General features: G+C 38.0%; 1 protein-coding gene across 4 annotated transcripts in view; it reads right to left on the minus strand.

The window, feature by feature from the left end:
* SCN8A (sodium voltage-gated channel alpha subunit 8) overlaps positions 1-18,327 on the minus strand; it is a 115,261-nt gene that overhangs the window by 93,150 nt on the left and 3,784 nt on the right. For all 4 annotated transcript variants that reach the window (XM_063075982.1, XM_063075980.1, XM_063075983.1 and 1 more), the window contains exon 2: positions 1,891-2,009. In XM_063075982.1, the coding sequence (XP_062932052.1) occupies positions 1,891-2,009 (119 nt within the window). The remainder of the gene's footprint in view (positions 1-1,890; positions 2,010-18,327) is intronic.

The following is an 18,327-nucleotide window of genomic DNA, read 5'->3' on the forward strand; positions in this document are numbered from 1 at the left end:
TACATACATATGGGTACATTGTGATATTTTGATGCATTTATAGGATGTGTAATGATCAAATCAGGGTAATTAGCCTGTCTATCACCTCAAACATTTAACACTTCTTTGTGTTAGGAACATTCAAAATCCTCTCTTTTACCTATTTGAAAATATACAATAAATTATTGTTAACTATAGTCATCTAACAGTACTGTAGATCACTAGAACTTATTCTTCCTATCTAGCTATAAGTTTGTGTCTGTTAAACAACCACTCCCTATCTTCCTTCCCCCTCACCCTTCCCAGCCTCTAGTAACCACAATTCTACTCCCTACTTCTATGAGTCCAACTTATTTGGTTTCCACATATAAGAACATGTGGTGTTTATTGTTCTGTTCCTGGCTTATTTCACTTAACATAATGTCTTCCAGGCCCATTCATGTTGCCATGAATGACAGGATTTCATTCTTTTTTATGGCTGATCAGTATTCCATTCTGTATATATACCACATTTTCTTATCCATCCACTGATGGATACTTAGGTTGATTCCATATCTTGGCTGTTGTGAATAGTGCTGCAATGAACAGGGGAGTGCAGACATCTCTTTGGTACACTGATTTCTCTTTCTTTGGATAAATATCCAGTAGTGGGATTGCTGGATCACATGGACAGCAAACCATTGTATTGCATTTCAATTCCATCCAGGATTCTTCTCAGCCCTTTCTGTTCTTATCTACTGAGAAAAATTAAACTGCTTCAAGTCAGCATGAGAGACTCAAGTTCACACTGTCATTTCACAAGCATGGGAGCCATGCCTCGTTCGTCATTAACTCACTCTCTCGTTGACAGTATTCAGCATCTTTATTTCACCAGTGGAGTTTTAAAAAGAAAAAATACTTCTTACCGCTGGATTTTTTTCTTCGCTATAGCTGGATTTTCCTTCAGGGAACCAGAAGAGAGAAAACACTCCATCTTCTGATCCAACAGAAAGGGATGAAGTTCCTTGTGAATTATTTACTTCCTTGTAAACCTTCAGATTTCAGAATTATGTTGCCTGTAAACCAAATTTCAGAACCAGGCTGCTAAATTCTCAGAGCTAATATAAGGTGGCAAAAGCTTACTAAACCAATTTACCAACTTGTAATGGCAGGTTTCCTCATCATGCTTGGAGGATACAATACTCTTTGATGCACAGGACTAAATACTGCTAAATTATAAACCAACCATTATTAAAGTTTAAAGTTGCTATGTAAAGTTGCCAAACGATAACATAACTTTTCTTTTGTCATATGCTCTCCTATATTAATAAGATGTAAAAGTCAGGCCACATGAGTAAATTGGCATTTTTCTATGTAAGAGGAGTAAAAATACCAGAAAAGATTCATATCTGTCCTGCAATCTTCATCTAAACTTCAGTACCAGGGAGACTATTTCATCTGAGAACTCCCTCTGATACTACCTAAGCTCATTGATCAAGAAATAAAAATAATTCAAAGCAGACCTCTAAAACATGCATTCAACTATTTGTAATGCAAGAAGTCTCTTTCAAAAAATCCTGATATTGGATCTTAATACACTAACGAGCTGCATAGTCCGCCATGGGATGAAATTACTAAAGTCTAAGCACTTGAAAAAGTTAAGACTTTGATAAAAGTTTACCATCTTAATTTGTACCTCATAATGATACCAACAAAATTCCAAACTCCCACAGTATCGTCCTAAGAAGAAAGAATTTCCTGAAGCTCAGATTGGTATTTGGCAGGAGTTTGCTCTTATACCTCTAACTTATGGGACAGTGAGTTACATTATTGGTAAAAAAACTTAACATACAATTCAGTTGTCAAATATCAAAATGTACACAAGCAACCATGTAATTGCTGCAGTCATTCCACATTTGCAGAAAAGGATATGAATGTATCAAAATTTTAATAGCTATTCTTCTTATCAGGTTAAAAGGACTTAAAATGTACAAGGCAGGCGTGGCACTAAATCTGAAGAGAGTTTTCCCTCTGTTTAATACTACAAAGGTCTGTGAAGAAAGAAAAAGAGAAATTATTAAAGCATGGGTATTAATCACCACATTTTCTAGGCAAGAAATAGATAAACTTAAAAGTACTTATAATTTTTACTTCACAATTTGGTTTTTAAGGCAAGAAACCTTAAGGCAATACACAGTATCTCCTCTTCCCTCACCTCTGTCCCCAAGCCCTGCCCCAGATTACATTACAAACAGCTGGCATGATCTTAGCAATTCTACAGAATTATATTTTAATTACACTATACCTAAGCTATCTATGCCAGCTCTAGACAAGATACTTAAGTTCATTAATTTAGGATTCATTCACTCAGCAAATGTGACTGAGCACCCAATATGCCAGATAGTGTTCAAGGGGTTTGGGAATTATCACTGAACAAGGCAGTCCTGGCCTGGGGAGCTTATGTTCCTTTTTTTTTTTTTTTTTTTTCCTAGTTATTAAACATGATTTTAATATATTCTTACTTCAACAGATTAACAAAATTTGCAAATGCTTTTGGATTGTTATACATGTATGTTTATTTTTGCTTTATCATAGTTATTAAAATAATATGAAATATTGTTCACAGAAAAAAGAAAGTTTGGGGTTTTCTGTCCTCTAGTTTTCTTTTTCTTTTTTGGCATCTGGCCGGAACAGGGATTGAACTAGTTTTCTCTCGTGTCTAGAGAAAGAAAAAGTTGGTTACTTTGATTAAAGTTAATAATTAATATAAACAATCATACTAGGTACAATAATTTCAGAGAAATACAAAAAATTATACTTTGTTCAAATGGTAAATTTAATATGATATATATTCTTTTACTTAATATACTTTTAATTATATTTTAAAGCTATAGTTAAAAGCTTTAAATTTTACCTATTACCTGTGTATTCCTAAATATATATGTATAAAGGCATTAATAAATCCCTTATTATAAATTATTATATGACTACTGTACTAAAGAAGTAACATTAGAATTTGAGTCTTTTAACGTAACATGATTACATTATTTTATACCCATACTAATAGAATTTGTGTGTGTGTGTGTGCGTGTGTGTGTGTGTGTAACATGAACATTTAAGGGGAGCTTATACTCTACTGGGAAAGACAGACAACAAATAAAAAATATAAAGAATAGGGAAATTGCCTAGAATGTGATACACAGAACATGATAAGTGCTATAGAAAAAGGAGGAAGATGAAGAATGCTGGGATCAGAGGATGGATGAATGGAGAGGTGACAGTTTTAAAAAGGAGGTGGTCAGAGTAAGCCTACTGAAAGGAGAGATGTGAGCAAAGAATGGAAGGAAGGAAGAAGAGTTCTTCTTTCAATAAATATTTATCTACCAACTCTCCTCTATCTTTTAAAAGCCTCCAATATCAGCCTTGCCAAAATCATTCAATCATATTTCCTAGCATGAGTCTTCCTACACAGCCAAATTAGCTCATGTTCCCAGAACAGGTTATAGCACCTAATTTTAAACTTTGGCTTCAATTCCATTAAAATATTCTTGAGCATCTATTCTGTGCCAAGCATTGTGCTAAGCTCCAGGGACACAAAGTTGAATAAAATTGTACTTTTACAGAAGACATATATGTGGACCAGTAATTATGATGCAGGGTAAGTACAAAGTTCAACAACAAAAATATGTGTGATGTACGAGAGGCAGCAGGAGGGAGAGATTCCACCCCCACCCCTGCCTCCTTGGGTGGGGAATAAAAAAGACAGTGAGCTGAGAGGTGTTCACAAAAGAAGGAAACTAAAATTTAGAAGGAGTTTTAAAGGATAATAGGAATTAAGAGAAATTAATTGGGCAGATAAAGGGAGAAAGGAGGGCAAGGAAAGAGAACAACATAACATGTACAAAAAGCACAGGAGCATATAACTGTGGGCTGTTTTCAGGGAATTGACAAGTAACTCAGCGTTGATGAAGGACAAAACAGGGAAGGGGGAACAGCAGCCTGTGAAGCTGCAGAGAGATGCAGAGGCCCTACTAGACTGTGAGTTCCTAAGGAGACAAGGCCAGGGGCAAATGCATAGCCCTGGCATCTCACTGTGTGAGTGAAAGAACAATGGACAGATGCTCGTCATTTAAGTGGGGTTTTTTTTTTTTTAATTTAGAACAATGCATGCTAATAATTTAAAAATAAAAAGGAAAGTAAGACTAAATTCCATCTCATTACCCAATGATGAACTTTGTTGTCAGTTTTTTGTTTACCCTTCCAGAAATTTTCTATGTAAACAAAAGCATACAGATATATCCTCAAAAAGTCTCTCTCTCAAATGAGATTATATTATAAATAGTCTTCTGCACCTTCCATTACAAAAATGAATCCCCACAAAGAAAAGCCAGGACCAGATGGTTTCACTGATGAATTCTACCAAATGTTTAAAGAAGAATTAACAAACTTTTCCAAAAAATTCTACAAGGCCAGTATTATCTTGATACAAAACCAGACACAGACAGAGACATCACAAGAAAAGAAAACATAAGAACATAGACACCAAAAGCCTCAACAAAAATACCAGCAAACCAAATCCAGCAGCATATAAAAAGGGTTATACCATGATCAAGTGGGATTTATCCCAGAAACGTAAAGATGATTTAGCATATGAAAATCAACGAACATAATACAACATATTAATAAAATAAAGGAGAAAAACCACACCTCTCTCTTAATGGATACACAAAAAAAGCATTTGACAAAATCTAATATCCTTTCATAATAAGAACACTCAACCAATTAGAAATAGAAGGGAGCGTCCTTAACCTGATAAAGGTCATCTATGAAAACCCCACAGCTAACATCATACATTTTTTTTATCCCCACCTCCTACAACTACGTTTTAAGCTCTTTGAGAGCAAGAACCAATCTTATATTTCCTCCCACAGTTCCAATATTGTGTTATGCATTCCCAATAAATAGTTGTTGGCAGATTTTTTTTTAAGTTCCTTTCATCTTCTATTCCTTCCTTTCCTAATTGCCAAAGTCACAGCATTCCCTTCCCAGTAGAAAAGCAGTGCTGGTATATACTCAGTGCTGAGCCATACACTTTCTGGAAACGCCCACTGTACCATCCCTAGTGATTGATATTGCACTGTGATGATATTCTTCCTGTACTAGAGTGAGCTGGTTCAGGAGGGGTATGCTGCAGAGGAAGCCTAATGCTAAAAGCAAGAGGAAGTGGTAAACCTGGCCTGAAACAGGTCAAGAGCTGAGGTATGGCTCTTCCATATCTTGGCTTCCAAAGAAACAAACAACCCAGAACTTTCCCAAAACCCCCTCTCTAAAATATGTGTACCCCATCTGTTTCTATAGCAACTCCTTCTATGAAAATGCCAAGCCTTTTTAAATAACATCCTCATTCAACCTAAGATTCCTGCGAAGTTTGGATGCAGGAGGGATTATTATCCTCTATGCATTTTACAAAAGCTCAGGAGAGGGACACCACCTATAAAAGGTCATGCAGCAAAGAGCAGTATATTATGCCACGCTTAGAGCCTCCTTACAGCTTCTACCGTGCCAGACTGGGAGGCAATTTAGTGGCAATATGGCAGAGAACGAAGGTGGTGTGGGAGATGGATTCTCTGATGAAGGAGAAATTTGAGCCCCTGGGGTATACTACATAAAGCAGCTAAACAACAAGAAAGAAGCCCTGGCCCATGTCCGAGGATCTAAAAAGCAGCAGGCCAGGCCTTTACAAAATCACCTACCTGCCTTAGGAGACAGGCAACAAGATTTTTTAAAGTAATATACTCTACATCTTCCATTTCTCTTGTCTTTTAGTTTGGTCATGATAGAAATATAAGTCTAGACGCACCATGAAGGATATTTCCTATCACAAAATCAGTGCCTGCAGTGCTGGGCATGTAGCAGGTGCTCAATAAATGTCTGTTGATTGGTTAGTGAACAAATGTTTGTGTTGTCTGAGGTGAATGAAAAGGAGAAGTGGAAAAAGAAAAGGAAAACATTAGGAAATTGAAATTGTTACACTTTGGTTGAAGAAAAACTGGGAGATAGCTAGGATTCTGAACTAGCATTGTGATGAGTTGGCAAGTGGGAAACCAATGATCCCGAGGGAAACTAGGTATCTGTAGTGCATTAAACAACTATGGTGTTATAAGCAGAAAGGCTTTATTAAGGACATTTTATGTGTGAAGTAGAAATTTCATAATTAAGTTAGGTACTGAATGCTGTACATACAATAAAAGTCATTCATCATCACCCCTTTCTAAATATTTACATCCTGTATCTTCATCAAGCATAAAAACTGATCTTTGTTCTATCCAAAGAGAAATAAACATCTAGTCCACACTAAACCTCCTGACATAATGGTGAACCTTCCATACTTGAAGTAGCAAGTTGCAGGCTGGCTGGTTAGCTCAGTTGGTTAGAGTGTGGTGTTAACAACACCAAGATCCAGGGTTCAATCCCTGTACTGGCTGGCGGCCAAAAAAGAAAAAAAAAGGTAGCAAGTTGCATTACAATAAAACAAACTTTATCATTAAAATAATTAGATTTACAGATAATTTATATGCAGTTTTTTTTATAAATGCATCTTTTGCACAAAGCAAGATGGCGTTTAGACAAATACAAGCACTCAAAACTTAGGAATTTTCCTTTTAACACTATTGCTTGCAGTGCTTGTATGAGAGATAAAAAAGTACATACCCAGCATCAGCAAGCTTTTCCTGTAAAGGCACAGGTAGCAAATGTTGTAGGCTTTGTAGGCCATATAGTCTCTGTTGCAACAATTCAACTCTGCCACTGGTACAAAAGTAGCCATAGACAATGTGTAAACAAACAAGAATAGCTGTGTTCCAGTAAAACTTTATTGGACACAGAAACTTAAATTTCATAAAATTTTCACATATCCAACCATTTAAGAATGAAAACCATTCTTAGCTGTGGGCTATATAAAAATCATTGGCAGAGTTGATCTGGCTCATGGGATACACAAATACCAGTGGCCTAACACCAGACTGGCAGCTTCTTAAAAAAATGCAGACGTATAAATCCCATCTCCAGAGGTTCCATTTAAGTCTGGAGAGGAATCCAGGAATCTGTGCTCACCAGGTTTGGAGAATACCACCAGATCATCTGTCAGGTCATGTCCTAAAACATTTGGGTTCTCCTTCTTTATCTGCCTCTATCTAGCTATATGGCCTTGGTGAGCCACCGCATCTCTCTGTATCCCACTTTTCTCATCTATAAAATAAGAGAGAGGGCTGCATGATGGGCATGCCCACATCCTTCAGCTCAGATATCTGTGATTCTACAATTTAGAAAATTCACAGAGCATCCAAAATTAAGTGTGACAAAGCAGGAAACCATACTTTTATAGAGAAAAAGCTTATTATTATTTATTCTTTCACATTACATCTTGGTAGAACTCTCCCAAATTAGTTGTTTTGCTCCCTTAAGTTAAAGTCTGTCCATGCGCAGCCAGCCTAGCAGCAACCACCAAGCTGCTGCAAGAAGCGCCCAGGGCTCTCCTGAGTCAGGGTGGTGGAGGAACTCAGGCCTCAGCCATGAGCCCCACACACCCACAGCAAGCCCAGCAGCAACCCACCCCCGCAGCCAGCACAGGAAGTGCCCCAGGCTCTCCCGACCCAGGGCGGTGGGGGACCTCAGGCCTCGATGCCTTCAGCCAGCCCAGTGGTGACCACCGAGCCACTGCAGAAAGTGCCCCGGGCTCTCCCGAGCCAGGGCGGTGGGGGGCTTTGGGCCTCGGCCACTCTCCTCAACATGAGCAACCAGCCCAGTGACAACCACCAAGCTGCAGCAAGAAGGGCCCCAGGTTCCTGAGCTGGGACGGTGTCAGGGCGAGAGCTTTTCCACATCCCACTGACATCTGCACCCAGCCCCGCAATGACCAAGCCACTGCTAGAAGACCCCCAGTCTCCCTTATGAGAATAAGCAGGGTGCCACAGGCCTCAATTCCACCCCTTCCTCTTCTTCCTTCTTTCATCCCATTTCCTTCCTCTTTCTCCTCTCCCCCTTCCTCCCAACTAGAAAGTAAAAAATAATATTAATAAAATTTCATTTTCTTTATAATAAATAAATAAATAAAGTCTGTCCAGTCCAGGGTCAACAGTGCTTGCTACTATTCTGACAACCATACTTCTGTCAGCAGGGGGCAGCACAGAGCAGTCCCATAGCAGAACTGCATCATATAATGCTTCTTCCGGCACTCTCGCCTACTTTTATCCCTTGTTCTCAGGAGAACAGTGAATATGGGACAGAAAATGAATAGGGAAGATTGGTAATGTGTTGACTTTTTTAAAAAATACATAAATAAAATTTTAAGCTATTTGCATGGCTAATTAAACCTCTATAATCATTGTTAAATCTGGTGAGAATCCAGAAAAGGAAATTTGTCCCTTCTTCAACACTGCTCCAACACCAGATCCTTCAAAGCCCAGATGGAGTAAGGACGGCTAGCTTTGAATTTTTATTAGAATACTCCTTAAGCAACAATCACTTGGTGCCCATGAAAGTCCAATAATATTTTACCTAATCGGTCTTAAATTAGATCTTTGTGAAGTAAATGAGCTAAAAGGGAAACTGAAATTGGATTGTGGTTTACTGCCCAAGGGGAAATATCAGTTTATAACAACAGCCACTAAATGTGTTTGAGCACAAGGCCCATTAAAAGCAAAGCGGTGGAACAGCTCATAACGAGTTATGGCACGGAGTATTAATAAATGTGGAATGCTGGCATAAAATGAGCCTTCTGAAAAGCACAGGCTTTTCATTTCTAATTAGTAACGTGGGGCTGGGAGAACACGATGCAGGAGCACCATCATGGCTAACTCAGGGTAAAATGTCTCCTCTTTGGGGCCCACAATTAGGGGAAGGGACATTGTGCAAGGCCAGGTACAAGCACATTCATATATGAGTACATACTAAACAAATTCTAGCACACTGTAAATGCAATACAATAAACATACACAATTATCACAGTACTGCAGTGCAGCCAATTTACTAGCAAGTCCCCACCCCCAACCCAAGATTGGAATAATTTTTAGCTGTATAAAAAGTATAAATTGAAACAATAAAGTGTACGTAAATATGAAAAGACATTATGTAGAAGAGTACTCAATGCAGGGGTGGAGAATATCACAAAATAGAAAGCTTCTTAGAGAAATGTTTATTATCCACAGCCCCTGATTTGCTATGGGACACATGACCCAGGAGAGTGGCTTTCCACTCAACCAAGTTCTCCTCCTGAGATGTCATCATCTCAATTAGAGCAAAGGTAACCTGCAGGCATCTGATGACCTTTGGCTATAATGAGCACCTAGGGGCTCAGAGATTAAGTTAATCTACAAGAGGGCAGTTGGGAGCCAATATACTATGAGTCTATTTGGCTATAACTGTTCGTGGCACTAACTAATGATTGCCTCCCAGAGTCTGAACCCCAGATCTCAACTATTTCAATCTCTAGGACTACCCAGCCCTTTCATTTTTAGCTGACTTCTCTGGCCTTAAATTCTTGCCTGTCTGAACCTGATATGTACACAGTACCTTATCCTCTCAGACCTATGCACCTTTTCTGAACTAGGCAACTAGACAATTGTCCACGAATCAATAGCAATTTGGCATTCAATTCAGAATAACTATGTATACAGCCAATATGGCAGTCAACAAATAAATGCCCTTTCAAAATTTCCCTGTTTTAATAAAGGAAAATATAATGCAGAATCTAAACAGATTCTACATCAGGCTAGGAAGTTGTTTAGAAATATATGACATATTATGTCAACATGATTACACCATGTTGAAATCCTGATATCTTTCTTAATGCTAATCTGCCTCAAGTAAAAAAAATCACAGCATAGGGTATATAGCCCCAATGTGTCCCAGGACAGGCACCAGCAAAGGCATAACGACCATATTTCCAGAGTACCTGTGGCCTGGTACCACCCAGCTGCCCTTAGAAATACTGAATTAAAGCAGGACATGAGGACACAATTTTTTCCTTAGGCTTGTACTTCTGTTGGAATTCTATGAATATTTAGAGGCTTCATCTTCCAAGTCTCTATTCCACTATACTGAGAACTCAGCAAACAAGTCCCCTAAAACCCATATTTTAAAAAAAAAAAATTCTAGTCACTGATAATTTTACCTATGAGTCTATTTGAAGAAACAATAATATTCAAAACTTATTAAGCATTTACTATGTGGCAGGCACCCCACTAAGATGTTTTATATAATAATTGTCTCACAGCAACCACTCTATGAAGAAGCTACTATTTTACAGATGATAATATTGAGGCAGAGTGGTTAAGTAACTCGCAAGATGACATAGCTATGAAGTGATAACACTCAGAACTGAGTCGAGGCCGTCTAACTCCAAAGCCTATACTCTTATTTATCATGCCATAATGCAATTTTTAAAAGCTTCAAAACTAATAAGCAAATCTAACTCCCCATTTTACAGAAAAAAGCCAAGCACAGAGCGCTCTGCCTAAGCCAAGGTCACAGAGCTCGTGAGCAGGAGGAGCAGGAGAGTTATTAGAGTCCAGATCTCCAGTCCCGAATGCTTTTCACCACACTACATCATCTAGTTCAACCCTCAGATCAATGAAGGGGTTTCTACTTAATCCCTATAACTCTCACAAAAAAGGAAAAGCCCCTGCATGTGCCTCTGAAATCACAGCAGCTGTTTATGGCCTTTCCCCCAAGTTAAGCTTGATGAAGATAATGCTAGCACCACATCTGTCTGTGGCTTTCTAGTTTTCCAGGTGCTTACGCCTACACTTCCTCGTTCGATTTAACCTTGTAACCCCATGCCCTCTAGTCCACATTTAGCTGACACCTTTCCTGCCCACATCCTAGTTACAGGAAGCCACCCCTGGCAGGACAGCAGGGGTGTCAATGAGCCAGCATGATGCTGCTCCCCACAGCAGGGCAAGTCTGAACCTCCTCCATGGCCATTCTTCCTCACTGTCCTTCAACATGTATTTGCCTTTGTTCCCCTTCCCCTTTACATTCTTAGGGGGCACAGACTGTAGCTGCACTGAAGCAAAATGCAGGCTTATTGTGTAAAGTACATTAACCCCCTATTTATTGAATTCACATTCTAGAACCTATTCTCTCTTCTCTCTTAGAAAGCAGCAGAGCAGAGTGGTTTAGAGGCTTCAAGGCCAAAAAGACCTGGATTCAAGACCCACCACTGTTGCTTATTAGCTATCATAATCTTAAGCAACTTACTTAAGGTTGCTAAGGTTTAGTTTTCTTCTTGATAAAACAGGGATAATGACTGATAGTACCTACTTTCTCAGGTTGTTATGAGGATTAAATGAAAGGTCACAAAAAACCCTTAATATAGTGGCTAGCACAGAATAAGTGCTCAATACATGTTGTGATTATGTCTCAATACATATTATGATGATTATGACTCTCAGCCTTTGTATGCACTGTTCTTCACAACTGAACTACTTTCTCCTCTTCTCTGACAAGTGAATTTTTTTTTAACCATACTCTAATACTTTAAGGTCCAGCTGTAATATCACCTCCTCTCTGAAAATGACCCCCTTCAACTCTCTCAAACAGAATTATCCTTCCCTCCTATGTGCCCCCTCAGCACTTGTACTTACTTCTATTAGAGCAGGTAACACAGAACATTGTCATTTTTGTTTACACATCAGTATCTTGCACTGGACCCTGAGATCCATGAAGGAAGGGTATATCTTCCATATACTGTGACTTTTTCAGCTTAGCAAGCAGAATACCTAATACGACTTCTATTTGGCACATGTTTGTTGAATGTGTGAATGAATAGACATGAATAAGTGATACAGCTAAAATCAAGTAACCTATAACTATATCCAACTTTCTGCTAGGTGCCCAACTGAAACCTTTTATACCCCTTAGCTCATCCACCCATAAAAATTTATTAATTTTAGTTTAAAAAGTCTTCTCACTTTTTCTATGCCTCAGATACCATGTTGAAGATATGGTATAAAAAAAATGAACTAAAAAAATATATACTAACTTCATATTGAGGCAATGCAAAATGATAGAAAATTCTCCAAAAATGATAGAAAACAAACAAAAAAAATCATTCTACAATATACAGAGACAGGATGGCATGATAGAAAGATCATGAATGTTAAATTCACACAGCTCTGGAACTGAAACCTGGCTCTCTCTCACACTTGTTGAGGAAATTTGAGCACGTAAGTTAGTGTTTCTGAGCCACAATTTTTTCTTACTTGTAAAAACATGCATTATTATACTGCGATCTCCCTAATACTGGCAATCCTCGGGTACTGTAGAATATTGGAAAGTCAAAACAGTATCTAGAATTTTAGTGGTGCCATCAAGTAGGATAGCAGATAAAAGAAGATAAGCAGATTTGAGGGGAGAAGATGAGTTCAACTTTGAACACACTGTGGGAAATCCAGACAGAGATGACTGGCAAGGTATTGAATATTTAAGGAGCATTCCAGGCTGGAGATCCAGAGCCAGGAGTCCTGGTACTGAGAGACTGGATGAGATCACCCAGCAAGAGTGTGTCAAATGAGAGGAATATGGACCAAGTACTAAACCCGGGGGAATATCAATATTTAAAGGAGAGGTGTAGGAAAAGCAAGAGAAAGAGAAGAAAGAGTATGAGATATAAGGAAAATTAGGCCAAGGAAGTAACAAGCCGCAAGAACCAGAGAATAATCAACAGTGTCAAATACAGCAAAGAGTTTTAGTGAGATAAGAACTCAAAAGATGTCTTGGACTAGGCAATTTGAGATCTTATTGGGGAGATCTTGTCTTGAGAATGTCATGAGAGTGGTGAGGCTGCAAGAATGGAGAAGTGGGTGGGCGATGTGTAGGTGGTGAGCGAAGGCTCCTCTTTACAATTTTCAATAGCATGAGAAGAGATGAGGCTAGCTGGGGATATGAGGTCAAGTGAAGATTCATTAGGATGGGAGAGGCTTTGAGTATGTTTATAGACTGAGGGGAAGGAACCAATATGAGAGGGTAAGATTGAAAATACAGAAAAAAGAGGATAATCAAGAGAGTAAAGTTCCAGAGGAGGTAGAAAGGCATGTGGTCAAAGGCACAGGAGAGGGATTGATCTTGAACAGTAGATGGGGCATCCCATCCTCTAAAATTGGAGGAATCTTTATTGAAACTTGATTCCACTGGCCAAACTTTGCAGCCTCGACAAAGTATCTAGAATAGGAGTACATCCACTGCTAGAATCCAGAGTTGGCACAAATTGTTATATAATGGCGTAATCCTAACCTTAAATTGTGTCAAATGGGATTACATATAAAGAACCACTTATAACTCATGTGAATTTGGAAACAACAAGAAAAGCATCCCTCTGTATAATGATGACACAGTCTTGCTCTTCTTGAATAAGAACTTAAAATATGCTTAATTATTGTCAGAAGATGATCAATATCATTGTAATCTTGAGACACTTTCCAACATTTAAATAATCATTATTATACAAACCCATTCAGCAGGTCAATTTTTATTACAATAAGATTTCGTAACTCATACGCTGGAAAAACCAACAGAAACTAGTTTCTAAAACTACCAATAAGTGAAATTTTATGGCTGAGGCTATTAAACACATCTTAGAGTTCAGGTAAAAGCTGTTTCTTATGCACTATGTGGCTCAGAACTTTGGAATCAAACTTAGCATGTACCTGTATAAGGATATAAGAACACCTAAGGCTCTTTTCTGGAGAAAATGTTGGGTTTATCTGTAGGGATGCCTATTGCTCACATTGATGCTAAAACGTATTAGACTCCTGCCTATGTAAAATCCAAGACTGGCAAATTCTCTCAACGTGTGACAACAGTGGTTTTTAAACAACTCAGAATATCTGTATTATGGGTCCTTTTAAAGATAATTTAGTACTTGCTAAAGGCCTATTTAAGACACTGAATTATCGCGAGAACGTGTAACCTTTGATTTTTCTGGTTTCTCCTAGTTTAGTCTCTGTACCAAGTTAGAGCACCACAAACTTCTAATGTACCTGGAACATATTATCTTCATTAATGCATGTATCATTATCCATAATGATTTTATTTAAGTGTTTATTATCTGTCTCCTGAACAAAAACTAAGTTCCAAGAGTATATGTGGTTTGTTCCAAGAGTGTATGTGGTTTGTTCCAAGGGCATGAAATAGAGCCTTGGCATATAGAAAACACTAACAATTTATCAAATTATCAAATGAATGACTGAATGCTCAATTCCTTCCTTAACCCTCCACAATCAATCACAAAATCCTATCAATGCATCTCTATAATAACTCTTGAATTCATCCATTCCCCTTAATTTCCACTTCCATCACTATAACTCAGACCTCATTACTTCACATCTGGTCTCTCTGTCGCAGTTCTCTTTCCCCCCTGGTCCATCCTACATATCGATGCTACATTCACCTCCCTAAAGGACAGTTATAATCACATATCCTTACTCCCATTCAAAACCCTTCACTAGTTCTCTATTGCTTAAAAACCAAATTTCTCAGCCTAACAGTCTAAGCCCTCCATGATCTGGCTTCAGCTCTCTCTTCCCTGCCTCATCTCCCACTGCTCCTCAGATATTTCCCCACATTCCAATAAAATTAGACAACCTGGCTTTTTCTTATATGTCCTATGCCCTTGTCTCTGAGCCTCTCTGTTCATACTGCACTCCCTACCTCGAATGTTTTAGTCCATCCCTCTTTTCTAAAATCCAAGGCCTACTTCAAATACTACTCTTACTATGAAATCTTCCTGGGGTCCCCTTGTCCAAAGTCATATCACACTATATACTACTACGTTATAAGCTACTTAGGGATAAAGAATAAACTTTATTAATCTTTGTTTCTCCCAAGAGACCCAAATGCCTCACATATAGGAAGTACTCAAGAAATATTTGTTGAATAAATTAATCACATTTTATGAGGCAACCCAACTGGTACAGATTCCACATCAATTTCTCTCATTTCCTTTACGGTTAATACAGCGAAAGAAATACTACTCGCACGGCCAAGAAAAAAGGAAAACACTTAATAAAGGTGAACATAACAGAAGGGCTTAGAATATTCAGGAAATCTGTATAATACAAACATTCTTTGTATAATACAAACTTGTGACCAATAAATCAAAAAGAGAGTCATGTACTATGTAGAAGCTGTTCCCTAATGACCTTTTATAAAGTTCTTTCTAATTCTAAGGTTCTATAAAAGGAGTGATAAGACTAGTAGCACTTAACAGTTATCCAGCCCTCTGAAAATATGAGGATACTTCAAAAAGTTCATGGAAAGATTAGTATTATCTTTTAATTCTAGTTGTCCACGAACTTTCTGAAGTACCCATGTATCTCTAAAAGATCAGGAAATCTATTTCCCGATCCACCTCCTCAGCTCCTAAATGCAACCAATTCTTTGAAAAAGGAAGAAATATATTAGTAATCAGTCTTTTTTTCCCCTAGGCTTTAGTTCATTTTGGAAGAAAGAAAAATTTTTCATTAGAAAAAAGTCATAATGTCACCTTTCACATCCACATCACTTGGAAAAGTACATGGAGTTTTCATATGCATTATCTCATAAGATTCACTCATTCATTCTACAAATATTTGTTGAACACTTACTATAGGGCAGGTACATGTCTTTACTCCTATTCAAAACCCTTCAAGAAGCCTACAGAAAGATGAACAATAAACATACAAATATATTATATGCCAGATGTTGTTAAGTGCTATCGAGAAAAATGGGCAACAGGCTGTTTTGTTTTATATAGTGCAGTCAAGAAATTATCTCTACAACAATCCTGTAAAATTGGTGAGATAGCAGCTATTAGCATAATCTTAATTTTCTAGACTGGGGAAATTGAGAGTCTGAATGGTTAATTCAAGATCACCTCGAATTAGATGGGGATGGGATCAGAAAGAAGATTTCTCAACTCTTGGTCTATTTCTAAGGCTATAAAAGAGGAATCTGATTTAGGAATGCTTAATTAAATTCCTTTCCCTCCAGATAACCATATTTAGACAGTAGACAAGAACTCCACACATGCCTGTTATTAATCCATCATCCTGAGAATGGCCTATCTCCCAATGTCTCACAAGCACTTGCCTCAATTTGATTTGTTGAATAAAATAACTGGAAAACCATTTTGGTTTTTTATATTGTTGGAATTTTTTTTTTTTGGTGGCTGGCCGGTATGGGGATCCAAACCCTTGACCTTGGTGTTAACAACACTGAACTCTAACCCACTGAGCTAACTGGCCAGCCCAGAAAAAAAAATTTTTAACACCAAAATAAACCAAAGTTTAATAACATATTTTTTTATTAAAAACAAGAAGCAGGCTTATTGTGCAAAAGCAGGCAATGCAACAACTCATTCTCGCGAGTGAGCCACGGGCCGCCCTCTCAACAACTCATTCTAATACCTCAAATCACACCGAATGAACATAAATCCTCCTTTAACAGCCTGTCTCTGCTCTGCACACCTGTTAAAAGTGTGTTAAAATAGATTTGGCAAGGATTTTCTGCCAGAAGCTCATGGGTGTGTGTGTGTGTGTGTGTGTTACTTGAGAGAGAGTGTGTGTGTGTGTGTGTGTGTGTGTGTGTGTGTGTGTGTGTGTGTGTGTGTGTGTTACTTGAGAGTTCTCCATTTGAGGAAGCTGCTGACACTAATATTCATGAGGTAAGGAGAAAATTGTAAATGTTGTTGGGAACAGAAGTGCCCTCATACACCTAACCTGAATTAAACCTGAAACCAACTTCCTATCCAAGGTGGGGCTAAAAATCTTAACATATTATAAAAATTCATAAGGAGGAGAATTAAGTTACGCTGTGAAGAAGACGCCTCCTCTGGGCTGCGCCTGAACAAATGGGTAGAATAGAGTACATTCCAAGAGGAGGGGATGGAGACCAGAAAGGCATCTGTGTTGTTGTGGGGGACACTAAGGAAACATAAAGTAGTTTGCCACAGCTAAAATACAGTATGTGACAGGTAAAGGTATAAAATATAATTTAAAAGACAGATATTTGTCCAACTCTACTTTGCATATGCTGTAGATAAGGAAATTGAAGCCCAGAGAATTTAAGTGATTTGGCCAAGGGCAAACAGGAGGCAAAGCCAGAAGTAAAACCAAGGTTTTATATTCCCAGTTAGGCGCTCTTTCCATTATACCAGTCTGATATAGGCTGGGATAGACTATGGTGGGTGGACTGTGGTGAGTGAGAGAGAATCTTCCTTTAAAAAGTAACAATAGGTGGAGAGGTTAAGTAAATTGCCACAAGATCACATGTCCCCTGAACAACTGTAGTGGTATTGATAATCAGCCCAAATCTCTGGAATAGCTTGTCTAGGGTTACTGGAAAACTCAGAGCTCCTCCACTTGAGAAGATACAATACTGGGGCTAACACGAATACGATCCTTCCCCCCCAGAAGCACTACTCTTAGAACTGCACTTTTTAGACTCCATCCTAAGAAGGGTTAATAAACCACAGGGATTAATAGGGAGTAAATTAAAAAGGGGTTTATTTTTCTTTCTCTATATTTGCCTGCCCAGCTTCAGAAAAACTGAGCCAAGGGTCAATTAATGAAAAATTAGAAAAGTGGGGAACTAGAAATAAGTGGTAAAGAATGGAGAGTTACGAGGTTTGAGTTATGGTCCTGGTTCTACCACTAATAGTGGTGTTCGCTTTTCACAAAGTACTTCACCTCATAAAATTTATAAAATGAGGAAACTACTAGATAGTGTGATGTCTAAGGCTCCCAAATTGTAATTTTCTATGATTCTAAATGGATCCCTCTTTGCAGGAAAAGGTACACATGAAAAGTTGAAGGCAAACTGAACTTTGGGAAGCCATATATAATTTTTAATGCAACAGGAATGTGCCCTATTTGATACATCAATGAATCCTATAATTTGGATTTTTGTTTATAGGGCTTTCTTATAACAGGGTATACCCATTAAAGAAAAAGGACACATACATCAATTATCAGTTCTAAGAAATTGGAAAAGGGGTAGTAATCAACTCTGAAGGACTTTCAACTTAATCCACAGACTTCCTTGCTGCCTACTTAAGATAGTTATTAGGAATATATATGGCCATTTAAAATTCAACAAGTTATTATTTAGCAATGGACAGTATATTTTGTAGTGAAGATAGAGAGACACTTTGAGAAACAGAGAAAAAGTCCTTGACTTAATTCACTAAAAAAAAGTGGTGGAAATGGAGAAATGAATTGAGAATTGACATTAATAAAACTTAAGATCCCATAGTATAAAAGAAGGGAAAACGAATAACAAAATTAAGACATCAATAGGCTTAAGAAAACAGTAGGATGAAAACCAAGAACA

Source organism: Cynocephalus volans, chromosome 12, assembly GCF_027409185.1.
Source record: "Cynocephalus volans isolate mCynVol1 chromosome 12, mCynVol1.pri, whole genome shotgun sequence".
NCBI classification, from domain to species: domain Eukaryota; kingdom Metazoa; phylum Chordata; class Mammalia; order Dermoptera; family Cynocephalidae; genus Cynocephalus; species Cynocephalus volans.